The 21,759-nt window shown below is 42.8% G+C and overlaps 1 protein-coding gene across 4 annotated transcripts in view; it reads right to left on the bottom strand.

Moving 5' to 3' along the window:
• Window positions 1–10,537: 10,537 nt before the first annotated feature.
• Window positions 10,538–21,759, bottom strand: part of MARVELD2 (MARVEL domain containing 2) — a 30,695-nt gene continuing 19,473 nt past the window's right edge. For 3 of the 4 annotated variants that reach the window (XM_060295864.1, XM_030844976.3, XM_030844992.3), the window contains 3 exons: window positions 18,816–18,987; window positions 15,655–15,705; window positions 10,538–14,692 (listed from right to left, as the gene is read on the bottom strand). In XM_060295864.1, coding sequence (XP_060151847.1) covers window positions 14,570–14,692; window positions 15,655–15,705; window positions 18,816–18,987 — 346 coding nt within the window. In that variant the 3' untranslated portion in view covers window positions 10,538–14,569. Of the gene's footprint in view, window positions 14,693–15,654; window positions 15,720–18,815; window positions 18,988–21,759 lie in introns of all 4 variants that reach the window. The other variant, XM_030844999.3, reaches the window with a different exon arrangement.

Below are 21,759 nucleotides of genomic sequence, written 5' to 3'. Positions count from 1 at the left end.
GGACTTCCAATGGATGTGGTCCCACTGCCAAAGCTACCAAGAGGAGTGACGCCACATCCTCTCCCCACCCTTGGGGACTGGTCTTGGGCGTCCACAGCTTTTAAACTTGTGAAGAAAAGGAAGTAACACCCCTCCGGGTCTTTTGAACTGGTGGGCCATACACTCCGATTTGCACCACACCCCCCGTCCCTCAAAGAAAAGGCAGACTTTCAAAGCTGGCAAAATAACAAAGTTTGGTTTTTTTAATGGAAACAAAAACAAACATTTACAACCCATTTTCCACTTCTCAGCCTCCACCAGGCAAGGATTTAATATGAAAATATTTACCCTCTGTCCTCTCCCACTTTTTAACAAGAAAAAAACCCACACCACTTTTTTCTCAATTAAATTGTGTTTAAATTAAATGTATACTTTATACATACACACAAATATATGATTTTTAAATACATGATATGATTTAGGTCCTTCTTTAAACAGATTAATAAAACCCAGAAATTTTATTTATTCATTCATATTATTTAAAGAGCTTTTTAACTGGTTTTGAGAATTTTAAAATAGTTTTCCTTCCTCTTGTTTGGAATATATGTTGAATAATTATAATGAAATAACAAGATAAAAATAGTTTTCCGTAAATTAGATATAACCAATTTTGTGTTGCTAATTTGAAAAGGTCAATTTTTGTTGGCATGGTGCTTCAATTATTTATAATATTCATGTAATTATCTCAAAATTTAAGTCCTTTTATCCTTTTGTCTTCAGTCTCAAGGCTTAAACTCAACGACAAACAAGGCAAAGGTTATAGCATGAAAGTAAATACTTAAATTGCCTCTTAAAATAACTCTTGTTGGCTGCCTCTTAAAATAACTTTAATTGCCATAAAATAGTGTTTCTGAAACCACTTATGGGGGTGAAAAGCATAATTAGGTGGTTTGTTGTGACCTTAAAATCTTGGTCCCAAACACTTACTTCTGAATAACTACTCTCATATTCTCTCATTCAACATTTCTATCTAAATGGCCATTCTCTCAATGTCTCTGAAACTGCTCCCCCTTAACGCACTCCTCATTCCATTCCTATGTCTCATACTATGTTCACCAAGTGTATACTCCATTTTCTTCAGAATCTTTTTTTTTTGCGGTACGCGGGCCTCTCACTGTTGTGGCCTCTCCCGTTGCGGAGCACAGGCTCTGGATGCGCAGGCTCAGCGGCCATGGCTCACGGGCCCAGCCGCTCCGCGGCATGTGGACCAGGGCACGAACCTGTGTCCCCTGCATCGGCAGGCGGACTCTCAACCACTGCGCCACCAGGGAAGCCCTCTTCAGAATCTTTTGACATAGAAGATCCCGAATGATTCACGGGAGCACTCCTTCCCCCACTACAAGCCAAAAACACCTCAGAAATGTGTCCCCTCCATCTCCCATCAGTTTATGGACACCCAGGCTGGAGTAGAAGGCTACAGCAGGCTTGGGTACCAAGGGACACAGCAAACACAGAACTGAAAGGAGTCTTGGCTTTTGTTGCGTGACATTCACTTTTTGGTGACCTATTGTCCTTAAGTAATCTGGCAAGCCCAGCCAACAGTCCAGAAGTAACGTTTGACCAATTTCTGTGTTGTTAGGTACCTTCCACCACCATTAAGCCCCATCAGATTATATTATTTTGTATATTTTTGCTTCTAAAGATAAGCTAGGCTTCCCTGGTGGCACAGTGGTTAAGAATCCGCCTGCCAATGCAGGGGACACGCGTTTGATCCCTGGTCCAGGAAGATCTCACATGCCGCAGAGCAACTAAGTCCATGAGCCACAACTACTGAGCCTGTGCTCTAGAGCCCACGAGCCACAACTACTGAAGCCCAGGCACCTAGAGCCCGTGCTCCGCAACAAGAGAAGCCACCGCAATGAGAAGCCTGTGCACCACAATGAAAAGTAGCCCCTGCTCACTGCAACTAAAGAAAGCCTGTGCACAGCAATGAAGACCCAACATAGCCAAAAAATAAATTAATTAAAAATTTAAATTAAATTAAATTAAAAATAATAAAAAATAAAGATAATCTAGTTGAGAATATTTTCTGGAGTCTATGTTTATAAGTCTTCTGATGAACTGATGGATTTAGTCCAATTCAAAACTAAATCAAATCCAGAGTATATAAAGAACTCTTACAACTTAAGAACAACAAAAAACACCCAAATAAAACATGGTCAAAGGACTTGAACGGATATTTCTCTACAGAAGATACACACATCAAAAGATGATCAACATCACTAATCATTAGGAAAACAAATGAAAACCATAATGAAATATCACTTCACACCCATTCAGATGGCCATTCTAAAAAAAGAGAGAGAAAATAACAAGAGTTGGTGAGAAAGTGGAGAAATTGGAACCCTCGTGCATTGCTGGTAGGAATGTAAAATGGTGCAGTTGCTGTTGAAACTCGTATACTGGTTCCTCAAGAAGTACAGAATTACCACATGATCCAGCAATTTCCATCCTAGATATATATCCCAAACAACTGAAAGTGGGGATTCAAATAAACATCAATATTCATAGCAGCATTATCCACAATAGCCAGAAGATGGAAACAACCCATGTCCATCAACAGATGAACAGATAAGAACAATGTAATATATACACACAGTAGACCATTATTCAGCTAGAAAAAAGGAATGACGTTCTGACACATGTTACAACATGGGTAAATCTTGAAACATTATGTTAAGTGAAATAAACCAGACACAAGAGGACAAATATTGTATGATTCCACTTATATTAGGTATCTAGAATAGGCAAATTCATATATTGGACACAGAGAGTAGAATAGAGGCTACCAGGGACTGTGGGGAGGCAGGAGTGAAGAGTTATAGTTTAACGGGCGCAGAGTTTCTGTTCTGGATGATGAAAAAATTCTGTAAATGGATAGTTGTGGCAGTTGCACAACATCATGACTGTACTTAATGCCACTGAATTGCACACTTAAGAATTGTGCATTTTAAAATAAGAATCTAGGAGTAAAATCTCTGAGGGGGAAATGAAACAGGAGGGAAGGGGGCAGGGCACAACCTTTAAAAGAATGACATAGCCATAGGACATGACAAAAACTGGTTAGAACCAACTAGGTCCGAGATGGTGGAAGATTCGACTTCCAGTAGACCTTGAGCCTCATTATACGCTCATTGTAATACATCAGCATCTAAATGACACACCCACAGGTGCCATGACAGTTCTGAGGCTGACCATAAAAGGTCAAAAAGTGGGCAGTGGCCCAATTCCTGGAAATCTTCCCCCCCCTTCCCCAAAATAGTTGGAATAATTCTCCCACTCATTAGCCTATGAAATTACCCAGCCCATAAAAACTAACCACCCTATATTTCGGGGCCTCTTGTCTTCTGAGGTGGCCTATACTCTGTGGAGTGTTTCTCCCAAGGCCATTCCCGCCTGTTGGGGTGGACCGCATTCTGTCTGTGGAATGTGTTTCTCTCTAAATAAATCCACTTCTTATCTTAAAAAAAAAAAAAAAAAAAAGGTTAAAATGGTAAATTTTATGTATATTTTACCACAATAAAAAAAGAACCATGGGGGCTTCCCTGGTGGGAAGTGGAAAAAAAATATATATATATAAGCAAAGTATAACTGTATATAGATCATACTATATCTATAACTATGTTTCCTTTTTTTTCACCCCAAATTACTTCAGGAGCATTTACCATTAACTTTTCTTCAAAAAACTTGATTTTTACTCACTGTATAATATTCTGCCATATAGATACACCATTTTCTATTGTCAGATGCTTTGGGTTGTTTCCAGTTGTGGAAATAAAGGAGGACCACCCAAATGAGAACGAGCAGGCTATTTATTCAGAGCTTGCTACAGCTAGGAAGTCAGCCACCATCGCATGCATTTGGCAGAGACTCAAACGCAGGCAGGCAGAGGAGTTTACAGGCTTTATTGAAAGAAGTTGAGGGACTTCCCTTGTGGTCCAGTGGCTAAGAATCCACCTTCCAATACAGGGGATATGGGTTCGATCCCTGGTTGGGGAACTAAGATCCACATGCCGTGGGGCAACTAAGCCCACGCGCTACGGAGCCCACAGCCCACAACTAGAGTGCCCGTGTGCCGCAACTACTGAGCACGCATGCCCTGGAGCCCCCACACCACAACTAGAGAGAAACCCGAACACCACAATGAAAGATCCCGCCTGCTGCAGCAAAAGATCCCGCCTGCTGCAACTAAGACCCGATGCAGAGAAAAATAAAGAAAGAGAGAGAAGAGAAGAGAGAAAGAGAGAAAGAAAGGGGACTTCCCTGGTAGCACAGTGGTTAAGAATCTGCCTGCCAATGGAGGGGACGTGCGTTCAATCCCTGGTCCGGGAAGATCCCACATGCCATGGAGCAACTAAGCCCATGTGCCACAACTACTGAGCTTGTGCTCTAGAGTCCACGTGCCTAGAGCCCATGCTCTACAACAAGAGAAGCCACTGCAATGAGAAGCCCACGCACGGCAACGAATAGCCCCCGCTCGCTGCAACTAGAGAAAGCCTGCGCAAAGCAATGAAGACCCGATGCAGCCAAAAAGTAAATTAATAAAAAAAAAAAAGTTTAAGAGAAAGAAAGAAAGAAAAAGAAAGTTGAAAGAAAAGAAAGGCTTCAGGCATGCCCTGATTGGACGTTGTTGCCAAGGGAAGCTAGAGGTGGGCTAGTGAGAAACAGGCATCATATACTCAGTTAGGAGAGCGTATTTGGCTTTTTCCGGTTGATCCCAAATTGGAAGGGGGGAAGGGGGGCAAAAATTAGGGAAGTTGGCAATTATTGATCCAGTCCTTGCTGTTTGGTGCTGATTGATACAGAGGTTGTGGTTTATGTTCCTGGACTCCTTGCTGCCAGGTTGTGGGCCAGAGTTCTCTTTTTATATGTGGTTTGATCATTGCCTGTATCAGTCTCTCACAATCTATGTGTGTTCGTATGTGTAGTTATACTCAACACCGAGATGAACGTATGTGTCCATAAATCTGCATGTATCTATGAATTTATCTTCAGGCTGAACTCCTAGAAGTGAGATTGCCAAGTCAGAAGGTACAGCTGTTTTAAAGGATTGCATTATATTTGACATTTTGGCAATGGACATTTGGATGGTTTAACAATTTCAACTCTCAGCAGCTGTTAATGAGGATGTTTGTTTCTCTCTCACCTTCAGGCTAAAATAGCTCATTTGCTATTTAACTAAAAATATTAGCCAACCAAACCAATCAAAATGAATTTGTTGAGTATCAGCAATGCATTCGTTACACTCTGATAAGAGGGTGGAAGATAGAGATGATATAAAAAACTTGACTTCTGTCCTCCTGCAGCTTACAGTCTAGTCAGGGAATGGAAAATGAATACATGAACTGGATCTTGGGCTGCCAAATTATTGTATAAAATAAGAGAGTTGGGGACTTCCCTGGTGGTCCAGTGGTTAAGACTCCATGTTCCCAATGCAGGGGGCCCAGCTTTGATCCCTGGTCAGGGAACTAGATCCTGAATGCCTCAACTAAGCCCCTGTGCAGCCAGATAAATAAATACATATTAAATAAAGAAATGAGTTGGGGCTTCCCTGGTGGCGCACTGGTTGAGAGTCCGCCTGCCGATGCAGGGGACACGGGTTCGTGCCCCGGTCTGGGAAGACCCCACATGCCGCGGAGCGGCTGGGCCCGTGAGCCATGGCCACTGAGCCTGCGTGTCCGGAGCCTGTAGTCCGCAACGGGAAAGTCCGCAACAGTGAGAGGCCCGCGTACCGCAAAAAAAAAAAAAGAAAAGAAAAGAAATGAGTTGGATGACACCTCCTTGAACTCCCTGATTCCAACAGTCTATATGTAAATGGAACCAGGACAGTAATGAATTGTGGCCTCTGCAGCTCTGACCACAAATGGTGCAGTAGAACAAAGGAGGATGAGAAAGGTGAGGCATTCAATAAGCTGGGTATTCAATGAGAGGTATCTAGGCCATATGAGCTTCAATACAAATCCTGTTAAGATTAATGCCTCATAGGTAGAACCGAGCATTGCTTGCGTGGGCAACTTGAGTGTCTGCCTCTGGGCCCCAGTGACCTCAGTTGTAAAATAGTATAACGAGAGCATGCATATCATGGAGTTGACGATGGTTGGGATTTGGTGAGGTAACACGGATGCTGGATGTCTTCCTCCAGACCCACTTTCCACCCTTCTCCATGCTGACCCCAGGGGCTGACTGGGGTAGACATCATCAGACTCCTTGTCTCTGCCTTCTGGTTGGGTTATTGGGAGGTACCAGCAGGACATGGAAGGAGGAGGAGAAAAAGGTTGGAGTTTTTGTTCCCTGGGTCTCTTCCCTGGGTGTCTCTCATAATACATAATAAACACAAATACATAACAAATACAAATCCTGGACCCCACTCCAAACAGGTCAGAAAATCCCAGGGAGGGAACTAGGAACCTAAACTAATAACAGCATCCCAGGTGATTCTGATAATCGGACCAACCACTTCAAGGGCCTAAGCAGAGGCACAAAAATGATGGAGTCATGGTCCCTACTCTCTGAGAGATGAAGTAACTTGCCCAAGGTTACACAGCTAATAAGTGGCATTGCCAGGATTTGGACCCAGGCAGTCTGGTCCCAGAGCCAGTACTCTTAACCACTCTACAGCTTCTAACATAGTTCATGGGCATATGGTACACCAATGACTTCTATGAAAGCAAAAACCATGGTTAAGTCTCATGAGAAGCACTATAAGCAAGGCATCTGCTCTGTATACGGGAGAAGCTCAATTCCTGTTCAACTAACATCACAAAACGGAGATGGGAAGAGCAGGTAGGTGGCTATTCCAGCCTCAATGTGAGCTGCTGAGGATCTGAATGTCACAAAGATAAAGAAGACTTTCTATAGTCCTATTGTTCGGTACCAATTTCTCATCACGAGAATAGGGGAAAATCAAGGAGCAGCCTGTAGGGAAACAGTGAAACTCTGAAAGTGACTCATGAAGTGACTCACTGACACATGGCATGCTGACATCAGACACCTACAATAACATTCTTGCAGTATGTCACCTCTCTCTAGTCTCTGATTTCAAAAGCTTAATCCTGAGGGTTTCTAAGAAAATCCTGGATATCACCGCTAATTATATGAAGAGCAACAGACCGTTTCCACCACCCTGTTGCGTCTGGGCAGCTGAATCACATGGCAGGCACCTCCAAATACTTGGATGGTAGTTGAGCATAACTTTGTCCCACGGTTTAACCTGAGTTTGCCCTTTGGCAACAACAATCCCCAGAGTACCCTTGAATATTAACAACGTTGGCAGCCTTCCTGATCACAAACAAGATTTAAATAGGGAAGGGCTGCTGTGTTTCACACGTTACTAACAAACAGTATTTTCCTCACCTGTCATATATCCGTCAGCCCCCTGCCCTATGAACAAAAAGAATCAAGAGCCCCGAATTCAACAGTGTGAGAATAAAAGCATTTAAACAGGTATAAATAATCTTCAGGGTCATTCATGTGTAGACCATCTGGTTTTGAACAGTTCATGGAGGAAGAGAGGAAGAAAATGGTTATAATCTGCCCTCTCTGATATGGGGGTCGGTTCCCAGTCACAAACACGTACAACTTTGGGTTTCAAATATAACTCACTGGATCAGCAGTTGTAAGACTGTTGCGCTGCTCCAGCTATAACTTCGCAGATGTTCTCCAAAGACCACCTGAACACTAGGCAGTCATCAATTTATGAAAGGATTGTGTTCCCAAATTCACACTGATTGTTTTAAATTGGGAATATACTTTTCTTCAAACATACATATGATTGTTAAAAATTGAGGCATTGAACTCTTACCTATCTATATACCCAGGTAACTAACCAGATCAAGGTATAGCACCCCAAAGGCTCCCACATGCCCCATCCCAGCCAATAACCACCTCTCAGAGGTAACCTCTCTTCTGAATTCTATCACCAGAGATTAGTTTATAATACAGTAGCTTTTTTATTGATATAGAACAGACATATGTTAAGTGTATACAATGAACCCAACAGCACAGTGAAATAAATATTTATATAGCCATGTAACTACCATCCAGAGCAATGTATGGAACATTTTCATACCCTAGAAGGCTCCCTCATACCCCTTCCCAGTTAATAACTGGCTTTCCGAAGTTAATCCCTATTCTTAGATCACCACTGTTTAATCTTGCCTGATTTGGGGCTTTGTACAGAATTGTGCAGTATGTGCTCTGGTCTGGCTTTTGTTCAACATTGTGTTGTGTTTTGCATGTAACAGCAATTCACTCTTCTTTAAAATTGCTCTGTAGTATTCTATGACTATACCACAATTTCTCATTTCTACCACTCTACTGTTGACAGACATCTGAGTTATTGCTAGCTTGGGGCTATTATGAGTAAAGCTGCTATGAACATTCTTGTACACACCTTTTGGTAAACACCTGTACTCATTTCAATAAGAGGTACAAGTGTAGAAGAGCATATAGTAGGAGGATTTGACCTAATCTGAAAAGGCCAGGAAATTACTGCACTGCAATGCCTTCTGGGTGATAATGTTTTTCTGAATCTCAAAGCTGGAGGCCAGGGACACATTCCTACATCTAGGACCTTAGTGGGGACCCTTCCTGTCTTTCTTCTCAGCTCTGGAAGCATTAAGGTTACAAGTGTTCTGGCACTGGCTGTCATGTGCATATCTGGCCTGTTCGTAAGTAAGATAAATCCCTGACTACACTCACAATTAGGACAACTACTAATCTGTAGGTGATATTTGTTTCCTCTTTGGCTGTCAGCATCCAAATCCCTTCATACTCTGGGGAATTCCCCAAGTGATGAATCTCAGTAGGAAGCCGGGTCTGCCTGCTGAAGCTCAAAAGGCCCTTCCCATCCCAGTCTCCTTCGCAATTAGAGCATGGCAAGGGACCTAGCTTCCACCAATCCATCCCTCAGTCTGAATCATCTGAATCTGAGTCACGCTTCCAAGGATGGCAGGGCTGGTAGTGCATTTGGCACACAGAGGGCAGCAGGAGCAGGAGAGCTGTTTTCACCAGATTGGATTTTAGGTGTGATTTTGGGCATTTTTCCTGCTGCATAGCCTCCAACTCAGTTTTCCAGGTCTCCCAGCAATTCTGTAAGCTAGACAGTAGATAGTAATAAATCCCTCTTCTTAAATCAACCAGCTTTGGTTTTTGTGGCTTATGACTGAGAACACTGACTGCTAAATCCTCCTACTAAAATTCCCCCATAAAAAATGATTACAAATATTGATTGTTTTAATTGGTAGCACAAAATGGTGTTTTGTGTAAAAAGAGCAACCTTGTACACTGCTTACAATTCAAATGGTCTTGATAAACGCCTATTATGGGTCTAATATCTTGCAATAACTTTAGTTTCTCCAAAGCAGTTAAGTGGTAGGGTTATTCATTAAACAAATTACGAGGCAAACAGAATTGTCATGAAATACATACCTGGGGCTTCCCTGGTGGCACAGTGGTTGAGAGTCCGCCTACCGATGCAGGGGACACAGGTTCGCGCCCTGGTCTGGGAAGATCCCACATGCCGCGGAGCGGTCGGGCCCGTGAGCCATGGCCGCTGGGCCTGCGCGTCCGGAGCCTGTGCTCCGCAACGGGAGAGGCCACAACAGCGAGAGGCCCGCGTACCGAAGGAAAAAAAAAAAAAACATACCTGGAAGTGGGGTGCGTGATGAAGTTCTTATATCTGGGGGCCTTTTTTCTACTTTATAAAGAAGAAAGGAAGGGGCCAAATCTGTACTCCATTAATTGGAAAATTCCTCCCGTTCCCCAGTGGCCTGCTCTTTGCTCCTTTCACACTGGCACATGCTGTGGCTTCCAAGTCAATCAGCTGAAATGGAAATATTCTTTGTACGCATCAAGGCCATTCTGGCTGTACCAGAATATACAGACCTCCGAAGAAGCCCTGATTATATAGTAAATATGCTATTTTTATTATATTTTATTTTATAAATATGCTGTTTTATATTATATTTTATTATATTTATTATTATCAAGTTATTAATAATGAACTAAAGAAAATTTCTTATTGATAACATTATCAGAACAAAAATATAAATAAATGTAAGGATTTTTCAGAGATTTATGGTTTATGAAATTTCAGGTAATTTTTGTTTGTTTTGCTGTGCCACACGCCTGTGGGATCTTAGTTCCCCCACCAGGGACTGAAGCACTGGAAGCTCGGAGTCTTAACCACTGGAGGGCCAGGGAAGTTCCCACCTTAGGTACTTTCACCTCATCTAATCCCATTGCTCAAAGGAGTTAAGTGACTTAGGCGCCTGAGGCCACACAGCTTGAATCTAGACCTAACTCCCATTCCTTGCTTTTTCCGCCATACAACATGAACATCAGTAACTAAAACAATGATAATATAACTGCATTAAAATGAAATAAATAGAAAACATGAAAACTATAAATTCAGAAAAATTAGTCTAGTTTTATTAATTAAAACACAAAACACAACGTACTATATAATACTCATTTTGTAAATACCAAAACTTTCTGTATATAATATGCTTATACAAATACATACCTGTGTAAGATGAGAATGGAAGGATATGATCTCAAATGTTAACAGCGACTATCTCCAAGGGCAGAATTATGGGCAATTTTATTTGTGTGAGCTAGGAAGAGTTCATTTTCTAAATTTTTCTGCAATAAATGCATTACCTACACACTTTCAAAAACAGCCCTTTATTATTATCAAAGTCATTTTGATATTCTACCTTTAAAACAGCCAATTCATTATCTAACTTAGTGAAAAGTACAGTTTGAATTGAATATCTAGCCACCACTAATCGAGCAAGCATCTTCCTGATACTTTACAAACATTATTCCATTTAATTTTGATAACAGTTTCATCAGGTAGTAATATTATCCCGTCACAGATAAGGAGGCCGATACTTAGGTTCAAGATCACACAGGAAATAAAGGAGTCTTTGTTGTGGTGAGCTTGAAGTCCACCTTGCCCTTCTGCTGGGCTCCTCCTACCTTCCTTCTAAGCCTGGCTTGTCTAATGTAGGAGAGCTGCTCTACCACATGCTGGTGCAGCCTCCCAGATACTCTTCTTTGAAAACACTTATGGTATTAAAGTAGACCATTTAAAACTGATTACATGTATTATAAAAAGACTGGAAGGGACTTCCCTGGTGGCGCAGTGGTTAAGAATCTGCCTGCCAATGCAGGGGACACAGGTTCGAGCCCTGTTCCAGGACGATCCTACATGCAGCTGAGCAACTAAGCCCGTGAGCCACAACTACTGAGCCCGTGCGCCTAGAGCCCGTGCTCCGCAACAAGAGAAGCCACCGCAATGAGAAGCCCGCACACCGCAACGAAGAGTAGCTCCTGCTTGCCGCAACTAGAGAAAGCCCGTGTGCTGCAATGAAGACCCAACGCAGTCAAAAATAAAGAAATACATAAAATAAAATAAAATAAAAATAAAAAAATAAAAAGACTGGAAGTATATGCTCCGAACAGTATATATCACCAGGGTGGCAGGACTTCCATTTTCTATGCTTTTGTATCTATTCAGTATTTTTCTTCAAAAAATTTTTGTTTTTTTAAAAAAATTGAGTCAGAAAAAATTATAGATTTTTCCTATATTGTCTATCTTTTGAACATTGGTGCATCTCAGTTTCAGGGTCTCTACACAAACCATTTATAGAAAAGCACATAAGAAAAATGCATACTTCATCACCAATCCTGTATCTTCTCATTCAGATCCTCCTGTTAGACAGTAACCTCAGGGTCTCTACCTGTTTTACTGACTACCATATCTTCAGTGCTAGAACATCTGGCCAATGAAAGCATTTGGCACATAACTGACAAATGAATGAGTGAAGGATATATACTTTTCTCTTTTCAAGTTTTAGATATGCTGATATCTTCTCATATTAAGTTTCAAAATAGAATACATGTTAAAAGTCAGGTGAGAAAAAAAATGTACAGGGAACTATCTTTTTCTGAATCTCACAACTTGCTAAAGGTGGCTGTTATGGGTTGAACTGTGTCCTCTCCAAAGAAGATGGGTTGAAGTCCTAACCTCTGGGACCTCAGAATGTGACATTATTTGGACATAGGGTCTTTGCAGGTGTAATTAGTTAAGGTGAGGTCATACTAGAGAGGGTGGGTCCCTGATCCAATATGACTGGTGTCCTTATAAGAACATAGCCTTGTTAAGACAGAGGCACAGGGAGAAGGCCACATGAAGACAGAGGATTGGGGCGATATGTATACAAGCTAAGGAATGTCGAAGACTGCCAGCCCGAACCACCAGAAGCTGGGAAGGATTCCCCTACAGGCTTCAAGGGAGGTTGGCCCTGCTGACACCTTGATTTCAGACTTCAAGCCTGCAGAACTGTGAGACAATACATTTCTGTTGTTTTAAGCTTGTGGTACTTGGTTAAGGCAGGCAGCCCGAGGAAACCAACAGTGGCCTTAACTTTGAATTCTTGCAAATAATGGGGGAGGAGGAAATAGTCACCTGAGCATCATGATCTACAAGTTTTCAATGACTTTCCGGTTTATTTTCTGATAATGGAGAATATGCCCAGTCAACTCAGGAACGCCAGAAAAGTAAACAATAAAGGATACACACAAAACAACAGGTGACTGAAATTTTAATATGCCTAGGTATTCACATAAAAACTGTAAAAATCAGCATTACAACATTGGTCTTCAAAGATTAACATTTACAACTGTAGTAAAATAAAGTTTCACAAAGTCAAATTTCCTTAACACTTCATTTCAATATTAATCTCTTTACAGTTCATCAAGTTGGTATTATTTCATCTTTCTTTCTTTCTTTTTTTTTTTTTTTTTTGCGGTATGCGGGCCTCTCACTGTTGTGGTCTCTCCCGTTGTGGAGCACAGGCTCCGGACGCACAGGCTCAGCGGCCATGGCTCACGGGCCCAGCCGCTCCGCGGCATGTGGGATCCTCCCGGACCAGGGCACGAACCCGTGTCCCCTGCATCGGCAGGCGGACTCTCAACCACTGCGCCACCAGGGAAGCCCCTCATCTTTCTTTTTTTATTAAAGCATGGGTGCTCTTCTTATGCAAAATGTTAACATGGGGTCCCAATATGTAAAACAGAATGTGCAGCTGTTCTAGTTTGGGGGGCGGTCCAGAGGGAGCCTAGCCTCACACTTTCCACAGTATCACCTCTTAAGACTCTCAGCACCCTAAGCATAGTCTGAGAACCATGGATTGAAAATAGTAACAATATACACTAAATAAGATATCATTGACAAAGAAGAAGTAGGAAGTTTATTCAGTATCCAATACTTGGTCCGCCTTCGCTTTTCCACATTCTTTTCTTTGGTTTCATCACTTCGAAAATTCCTCCAGTATTAATTGTTTGAATGGCAACTATATGAAGCAGAAATTGTATTTCTACACCTGGGAAATTATCTACAAGATAGATGCTGCTGAATAGGGAACCAATAACAATGATTTTTTAAAACATTTTTAAAGCAGTCTCTTGTTCACATTAATAAAAATAAAACATTTCTCATGAATAAAGCCTCAAAGCCAAGATAATTCTTGGGACAATGAAGCATTCCAATAAATCAAAGGGAGATTCTAAGCAGATGCAACATCATGGGGCCTTAGGATGGACATCTAAACAGGACAGAAATGGCAACAATATTCACACAATCCTCGTATTCGAGGTTTACAGGAAGGGCTGGGCTGTGGGGACGTTGAGAGATGTGCACGGTGATGCTATTAAAGATAAGAAGGCTGCACTGGACCCCAGTAGGCACAGGGCCACAGGGAAGCATCTGCTTAAGGCGACGTGTGTAAGATTTATTTACAGCACACAAAAAAGAAAGTCATAAGGCCATGGCCTTGGGTTAGCTGGCTGGACTTGCTCTTTAAGGTCCTTTCCTTGAGACTTATTCTATGTAGTTTATTCATTCCACAAACACGTCTATATAGTTCACAAACACTAATGCAGTGCTTACAAATGTGCCAGGCTCTAAGTGCTTTACGAATATTGACTCATTTAATCCTCCTAACAACCCTAGGAGGTAGGTCCTATGATGAGCCCCATTTTACAGATGAGGAAATAGGCACAGGCAGATTAAACAACTCGCCCAAGATCATAAGGCTTCAAATGGTGAATTCAAACCCCTTTCAAGGGCAGAAATGACATCTTTGGCTAGGAAGAGAAATTTGTCCTAAAAGAATCCCAGGAACTGGCCTAAGTAAGAAAGGAAAAAGCAGCACCAGAATTGACACTCCACTTGATCATCAACCACAAGGACACAATGCTTAAATCAATTTTAACAAGATAAATATAAATTGTACACAGATGAATCCAGAATTTCTTCCACTCTTAGTAAAGGCCCTTAGTAAATTTGAATTTGTTTTGAAATGTCTGAAATGCAATCACATACTGTTTTAACTTGACATACCAGCTAAACCAACTACAAGCTGATTCAGGAGGCATTTGCTTCTCTATCACAGAGACGAGCATAAAAAAAGACAGTAAATAAATATGAAGCTTGATATAAAAAAGTGGTTTCAAATAAGTTTTAAGAATAACCCTGTACATCCCAATTCATTACTTTATCATATTCTTGAATCCTTTGCTTTATGTGAGAAAGTTTATTCTTCAGATAATCACAGCGTTCTTTTTTTTCCAGAAATGTAGGATCCTAGAAAAGAAACATAGCTATTATCTCAGCCTCTGGCTTCCTGAGCAAAAAACACAGAAACACACATTATCACCCAGAAAATGACCTTTCATAGCAGATTTTCCTGCGGCAGATTTCAAAATCTGCCTAACAAGAATAACAGGTAAGCTCTCTACATTTTTTTCAGTGGATTTTATTTTTTAGAAGCTTTTGGTTCACGCGAAATTGAGTCGAAGTAGAGAGCTGAGGCGCTCTTGAGTATTAAAATACATTAAAAAGTAATTAATGGATTAATAAAAGCTCCCTCCATCCCCTACTAATTTGTGCAATTAAGTTAAGGATGGAATTAGAAACCTGTAAAAGAACTTAATCTTTGTGAATGAAATGTGGGTGAAGAGCTCTATATGGGTGCTCATTTCCCTGGGTTCCTAAATCAGGACACAGCAGAATGTATTCAGGACAGAGACGAGAAGAAAAGGCACCCAGGGGCTTCCCTGGTGGCTCAGTGTTTAAGAATCTGCCTGTCAGTGCAGAGGACATGGGTTCGGCCCTGGTCCGGGAAGATCCCACATGCCGCAGAGCAACTAAGCCTGTGCACCACAACTACTTAGCCCACACGCTGTAACTACTGAAACTTGTGTGCTCTAGGGCCCACGTGTCATAACTACTGAGCCCGTGTGCTGCAACTACTGAAGCCTGCACTCCGCAATAAGAAAAGCCACCACAATGAGAAGCCCGTGCACTGCAACGAAGAGTAGACCCCACTCGCTGCAACTAGAGGAAGCCTGCGCGCAGAGCAACGAACACCCAACGCAGCCAAAAGGTAAATTAAAAAAAAAAAAGGCACCCAGCAGCCACCCATGGTCCCTAACAAGTAGCATCTTAAGAAATACAAAAAAAGAACTACTTTAGCTGCAAGAATCTAAAGTCACCACTGTACCTGGATAAGAATACACTTTAAAGAAGAAAATGGTTTTACTCACATTCCTTTTTTTCTTAAACTCTTCATGGACTCTTGAAATTCTCTCATGTTCCTAAAAATAATATACTGTATATGTGAACGAAAATACTTGCAGTTACTCACATCATATCTCAAGAATGTCTCAAGAGTACAGTGGGCATAAGAACAGAAAACAATTTTTACTTAAGACTATAATGAAAATATTCATACACGAACAAATTCAACTCACTGGATAAATATTTGAGGGCTGACTCTTTGCCAGGCCCTGAGATCCAGGGACGAACAGTAGGGCGAGGTCCCTGCTCGTGTAAAACCTGGACCGAGTTCCAGTGCCACTGCTTGCCGGCGGTGTGACTTGGGCAAGCTCTTTACCGTAAGGCTTGGTTTCCTTATCAGTAAAATGGGAATAATAACCATAATTGTCTCATAGTGTTGTGAGAAGGTTCATTTATTTGAAATGATCCTTCTAAAGTGCTTGGCACATAATAACCACATTAGCTATAATTAGGTAGCATTTTCATCCCCTTTGGCAAGTTGACACTATTCAACTTTTGAAAATAGCTAATATGAGGCTCCTTCCAACTTTATTCTAAGTTTAATAATAAATATGAAATTTGTTAAAGGGTTGAATAGTCTATCCAAAGGAAATAGGTTACTAGAGCAATGCCCTCATTTATCCAGGTAAACCTATGCTTTGGAGATTGCGAAGCACTGTACACCTAATAAATACAAAATAAAATGTAATAATTATGTTCTAAAAGCTTCCCCTGAGAACATTGTCCATCACAAATCCACATCCTTTTCCCAATATATTTTAACTCTTCAATGTTTTTCACATACTAAGATCATGAGTATTGTTTGTGTTTTGACTGCTTGCCATCAGTGAGATGAACCTGGTTATTCAGTTGTCATCTACATTAACAGGTCCTGGCCTGGGACTGAACTAGCTGCCTGGGGGCAGGGGTGCTGTGCTGGAGACGCAAGCAGAGATGAGAGCTGTAAAAATCTATCCTAGAGTCAGTCAGAGACTGAATTAGGAGGGTGAGGACCGGAGAGATTATTTTGAGCAAAACTCCTATTGGATGGGCTTAGAAAAGTCATGTGATGGTTTAATTTTTCACGGGTGCATGAGCAGGTGTGTGTGAGAACCCATGCCCCCAGCAGGCCCGCTGGGCACAGAGACACTTCCCTGGGGATGCGCTAGGGGACGAGTGAGCCTTGCCGGCAGACTCTTGCCCACCGCAAAGCTCAGCCTGTGAAGAAGTTCATTTTTGTGATACACTTGATATCTCCACTTTAGATAAGGCCTGGAGGAGACACCGAGACTCACTACATTTGGCTGTCATTTGGCTACTTACTTGCCAAGCCATGCTGAAAACCAAAGGAAATGACTATTGTGAGATTGTGTGGGAGGACTGTGGGAGGACTCAGTTTCTCAGCACCTGCTGTAAGCAGGACCCTCCCACCCCCAATCGCACACCACAGCCTGAGCCCTTGCCCACGCATACACAGCCTACACACCCGACGCCTCTGGGCCTGGGCTCAAAGGCCACACGTCACGCTCAGGTTTCTCAGCGTTATGTCTGTTAACCAGCTTGCTCTTCCCAACCTGCGGTGATCCCGACGCTTGGTGCCTGCTCCTTCTTTCCTGCACTCCTTTGAGGGCATCTAAACTTGGTCACCCTTCTTGGACCTGTGCACCTTGCCTGTTCTCCAAATGGAACTAACTGACCCTGAACCTGCAGTATGTGCTGGATTTCTCCTGCTTCCTGGTACTGGCATCTCTTAGCCAACACCCTTCCATCACTCCAAGACTGGGAAAATGTCACTACTCTAGACATTTGGCTTAGAGGACTTGGAATTACAACTCATTTAAATGTACACTTAAAGGTCTGGTCAAAACAAAGATGCCCAACTAATGCAGGTCTCAGGAGAAGAATCTATCTATCTATCTATATAAAAAATGTGTGTATATATTATATATACATACATTTGACATTTACTAAAAAATGCTGTATGTTTTTAAAATTTCAATTACACAAACAGATTAGATGAATACATTCTCTTTAAAAAGGATAGGATATTACACACAAATGTTCATAGCAGCATTATTTATAATAGCCAAAAAGTGGAAACAAACAAAAAAAAAGTGGAAACAACCCACTGTCCATCATCTGATAAATAGATTAAAAAATGTGGTATATTCATACAATGGAATATTATTTCACCACAAAAAATAATGAAATATTGATTCTTGACACATAGATGAACCTTGAAAACATGATGCTAAGCAAAAGAAGCCAGACATGAGGCCACATATTATATCACTGCATTTACCCATACAGAGAGAAAGTACATTAGTAGTTGTCAGTGGTTGGAGAGAGGGGAAATGGGGAAAAAGTGCTAATGGGTATGGGTTATTTCTTGAGGGGTGATGAAAATGTTCTGGAATTACAGTGGTAACGGTTATACCCCTTTGTGAAAATACTAAAACCCACTGAATTGTACACTTAAAAGCAGTGAATTTTATGGTATGCGAATTATTTCTCAATGAAAAAATATATGTCAGGTAAAAAATGCCATTGATTATGAGGGCATCCTGATTTCCCAGATATTAAAATGTGAAGAAAAAAAAAGACAGAACATTAGAGAAAACACTTCAGTCCCCTATGACTGCCATCTCCACCCTCGTTTTCCTCTCTGCCATAATCACGGTTATTGGTCTGAAGCATGAGCCCTGTAGCTCATGTATGCAGCCTCAGATCCACTCTCCGTTCCTACCCACTGTGCTCTCTGGGCTTGGGGTGCTAACTGCTTGGCTGTGACTTACCCTGGAGAATGCATGGCCACTGGCAGCTCCTCTACACCCACGTCCACCATTTGTGAATAAACCTTCCTCAAATTACCTCAAATTACCTTAGAGTGTGCTATCTGTCTCCTTTGGGAGCCTGATTGACCCGGTATGTATGTTAGGCAAATTTATACTTTACTTAAGTAAGAAAATAAACTACTGTTTAATAATTGAAGGCAAAAGACATTAAATTATATATTTTGAACTGTCACCCTGCCAGTGAGCTTCCTAGACAGCAGATGCAGATGGTTATGCCTTCTCTCCACTTCAGACGAAGTCAGAGTTCATCCTTCCGCCATCAGAACTCCTCGCCAGCAGCTGCAGGCACTCACCTGCTGGTTTTCTGAACGATGCGGCAATCTGCTCATCACTGCATCCAGCTCATCAAACTTCTTCAAGACGGCTTGAACTTCTGCAGAGAGCTCTTTGTACTCTGAAAACTGGTCCTGGAACACAGCTTTATAGCGTTCTCGTTCATCATCCGTCTGAATCATAGGGTATTTCCTGAGGAAAAAAAATAAACCAAAGTTGAGGTGTGGCCAAGATGGCAGAGGAGGAAGACCCTGAGCCCACCTCCTCCCACGGGCATGCCCAAGTTACAACTATCTACAGAGCAACTACTGATGAGAAAGACTGGACGACTAGCAGAAGATATCTTCTACAATTAAAGATATAAAGTAGGCACCACCAGATGGATAGGAGGGTAGAGACATGGTATAGTCAAGACCCATACCCTTGGGTGGGTGACCCACAAATGGGAGGATAATTGCAAGTGCAGAGGGTCTCCCCAATGAGGTGTCTAAGCCCCACACTGGGCTCCCCAGCATTGGGAAGACAAGCCCCGAGAATGTTTGGTTTTGAAGGTCATCAGGGCTGACTTTCGGGACTCTGAGGGCTGTGGGAAATAGAGACTCCATCCTTACAGGGCGCACACAAAATCTCACACGCTCCAGGACCCAAAGCAGAAGCAGTGATCTGAAAGGAGTCTGGGTCAGACCCACCTGCTGATCCTGGAGAGCCTCCTGCAGAGGCAGGAGGCCACTGGAGCTCACCCTGGAGACACAGACACTGACAGTAGCTATGTTGGGGAGCTCATTCTACCACGAGGACACTGGTGCTGGCAGGCGCCATTTGGTAATCCTCCCTCTAGCTTGCTGGCAAAGGGACTGGGCCCTGCCCACCAGCCTGTCAGCACCAGTACTGGGATGCCTCAGGCCAAGCAGCTAGCCAGGTGGGGACACAGTGCCACCCACCAAGAGGCCAGCTGTCTTAAGATCCCCTGATCCCCCTGGTGGATGGGGCCAGGATCCCATCCACCAGAGGACCAACACCAGCTCTGGGATGCCTGGGCCCTGCAGCCAGAGACCCCAGGACCCAGCTCTGCCCACCAGTGGGCCAGCACTAGCTCCAGGACCCCAGGACCTGGCCCCATCGACCAGCGGGCTGGTACTAGCCCCAGGATCCCCTGGGTCCCAGCCCTGTCTACCAGCAGGCTGAAGTCACGGGACCCCCAGACGCCAGCACACCCACCAGAAGGCCAACGTCAGCACTGAGACACTCTGGGCCCCTAAGCCAGCTGCCCTGGGATCTGACACCAGCTTTGAGACACCTGGACCCCACACAGCCAGCCATGTCAGGAACCGGTCTCACTCAAGCAGGCTGACACTAGATATGGGATCCCCAGGCCTGCAACCACCAACCCTGGAAACCAGCTCTGCCCATCCATGGACCAGCACTAGCCCTGGGACCCCTCAGGACTCCATAGACAGCAACCTTACGACCCAACTCCACCCACCAGTGGCTGGTAGCCTCCACACAAGGCAGGGCCTGGCAACCAACAGGACTGGGGGCTGGCCATGCCCATCAGACCACCCACAGTAGTCAGCCTGCCACAACAGAAGGACCCACGCAGCCCACATAGGGGACACCCTTAGAGCATATAGCCCTGGTGACCAGAAGGGAGTGCGCTGCTGGGACACACAGGACGTCTTCTACAAAAGGCCACTTCTCCAAGGTCGAGAAACAAAACCAACCTACCAAACACACAGAAATAAAACAGCAAATTAGGCAAAATTAGGCTACAGGCAATTATGTTCCAAGTGAAGCAACACGATAAAACTCCAGAAAAACCAAGTAAAGTGGAAATAGGCAAACTACCCAATAATACTTGTAAAGACATTCAAAGAACTTGGGAGAAGAATGGATGAACAGAGTGAGAAGTTAAAAGTTTTAAACAAAGAGTGAAAAAATAAAAAGACATATTAAGCAGAGCTGAAGAATACAGTAACTAAAATGAAAAATATACTAAAAGGAATCAACAGTAGATTCGATGATACAGAGCAGTGGGTCAGCTAACTGGAAGACAGAGCAGTGGAAATGACTCAAGCGGAACAGAAAAAAGAAAAGAAAAAAAAATGAGAACAGTTTAAGAGAACTCTGGGACAACATCATGCATACTAACATTCACATTATAGGGGTCCCAGAAGGCGAACAGAGAGAGAAAGGGGCAGAGAACATATTTGGAGACATAATAGCTGAAAACTTCCTTAACCTGGGCAGGAAGGGAAAAGCAACAATTTACTACAAGGGAACTGGCATAAGGCTATCCCATGACTTTTCAGTAGAAACTCTGCATGCCAGAAAGAAGTGACGTAATATATTGAAAGTGATGATAAGGAAACACCTACAACCAAGAATACTCTACCTCAGGGGTCCCCACCCTTTTTGCCTCTAGGCACCAGTTTCATGGAAGACAGTTTTTCCATTGACGGGGTGGGGATGTGGGATGGGTCAGGTGGTAATGAGAGTGATGGGGAGCGATGCGGAGCCGCAGATGAAGCTTCGCTCGCTTGCCTACCCCTCACCTCCTGCTGTGCGGCCCGGTTCCTAACAGGGACTGGTACCGGTCTGCGGCCCTGGGGTTGGGGACCCCTGCTCTACCTGACAAGGCTTTTGTTCAGACTTGTTGGAGAGATCAAAAGTCTTACAGACAAGAAAAAGATAAAAGAGTCAGTACCACCAAACCAGCTTTACAAGAAATGTTAAAGGAACTTCTCTAAGTAGAAAAGAAAAGGCCACAGCTAGAAATCTGAAAATTACAAAAGGAAAAATCTTATTGGCAAAGGCAAATATACAGTAAAGGTAGTAAATCAGCCCTGTTATAAAGCTAGTAGGAAGGTTAAAAGACACAAGTCATAAAGTCATCTATATCCCCAATAAGTAGTTAAGGGAGACACAAAACAAAAAGATGTAAAATTTGATGTCAAAAACAGTAAA

Source organism: Globicephala melas, chromosome 3 (assembly GCF_963455315.2).
Source record: "Globicephala melas chromosome 3, mGloMel1.2, whole genome shotgun sequence".
NCBI classification, from domain to species: Eukaryota; Metazoa; Chordata; class Mammalia; order Artiodactyla; family Delphinidae; genus Globicephala; species Globicephala melas.
Note: the sequence above shows the minus strand (reverse complement) of the source record. Positions and strands in the feature narration are given on the sequence as shown.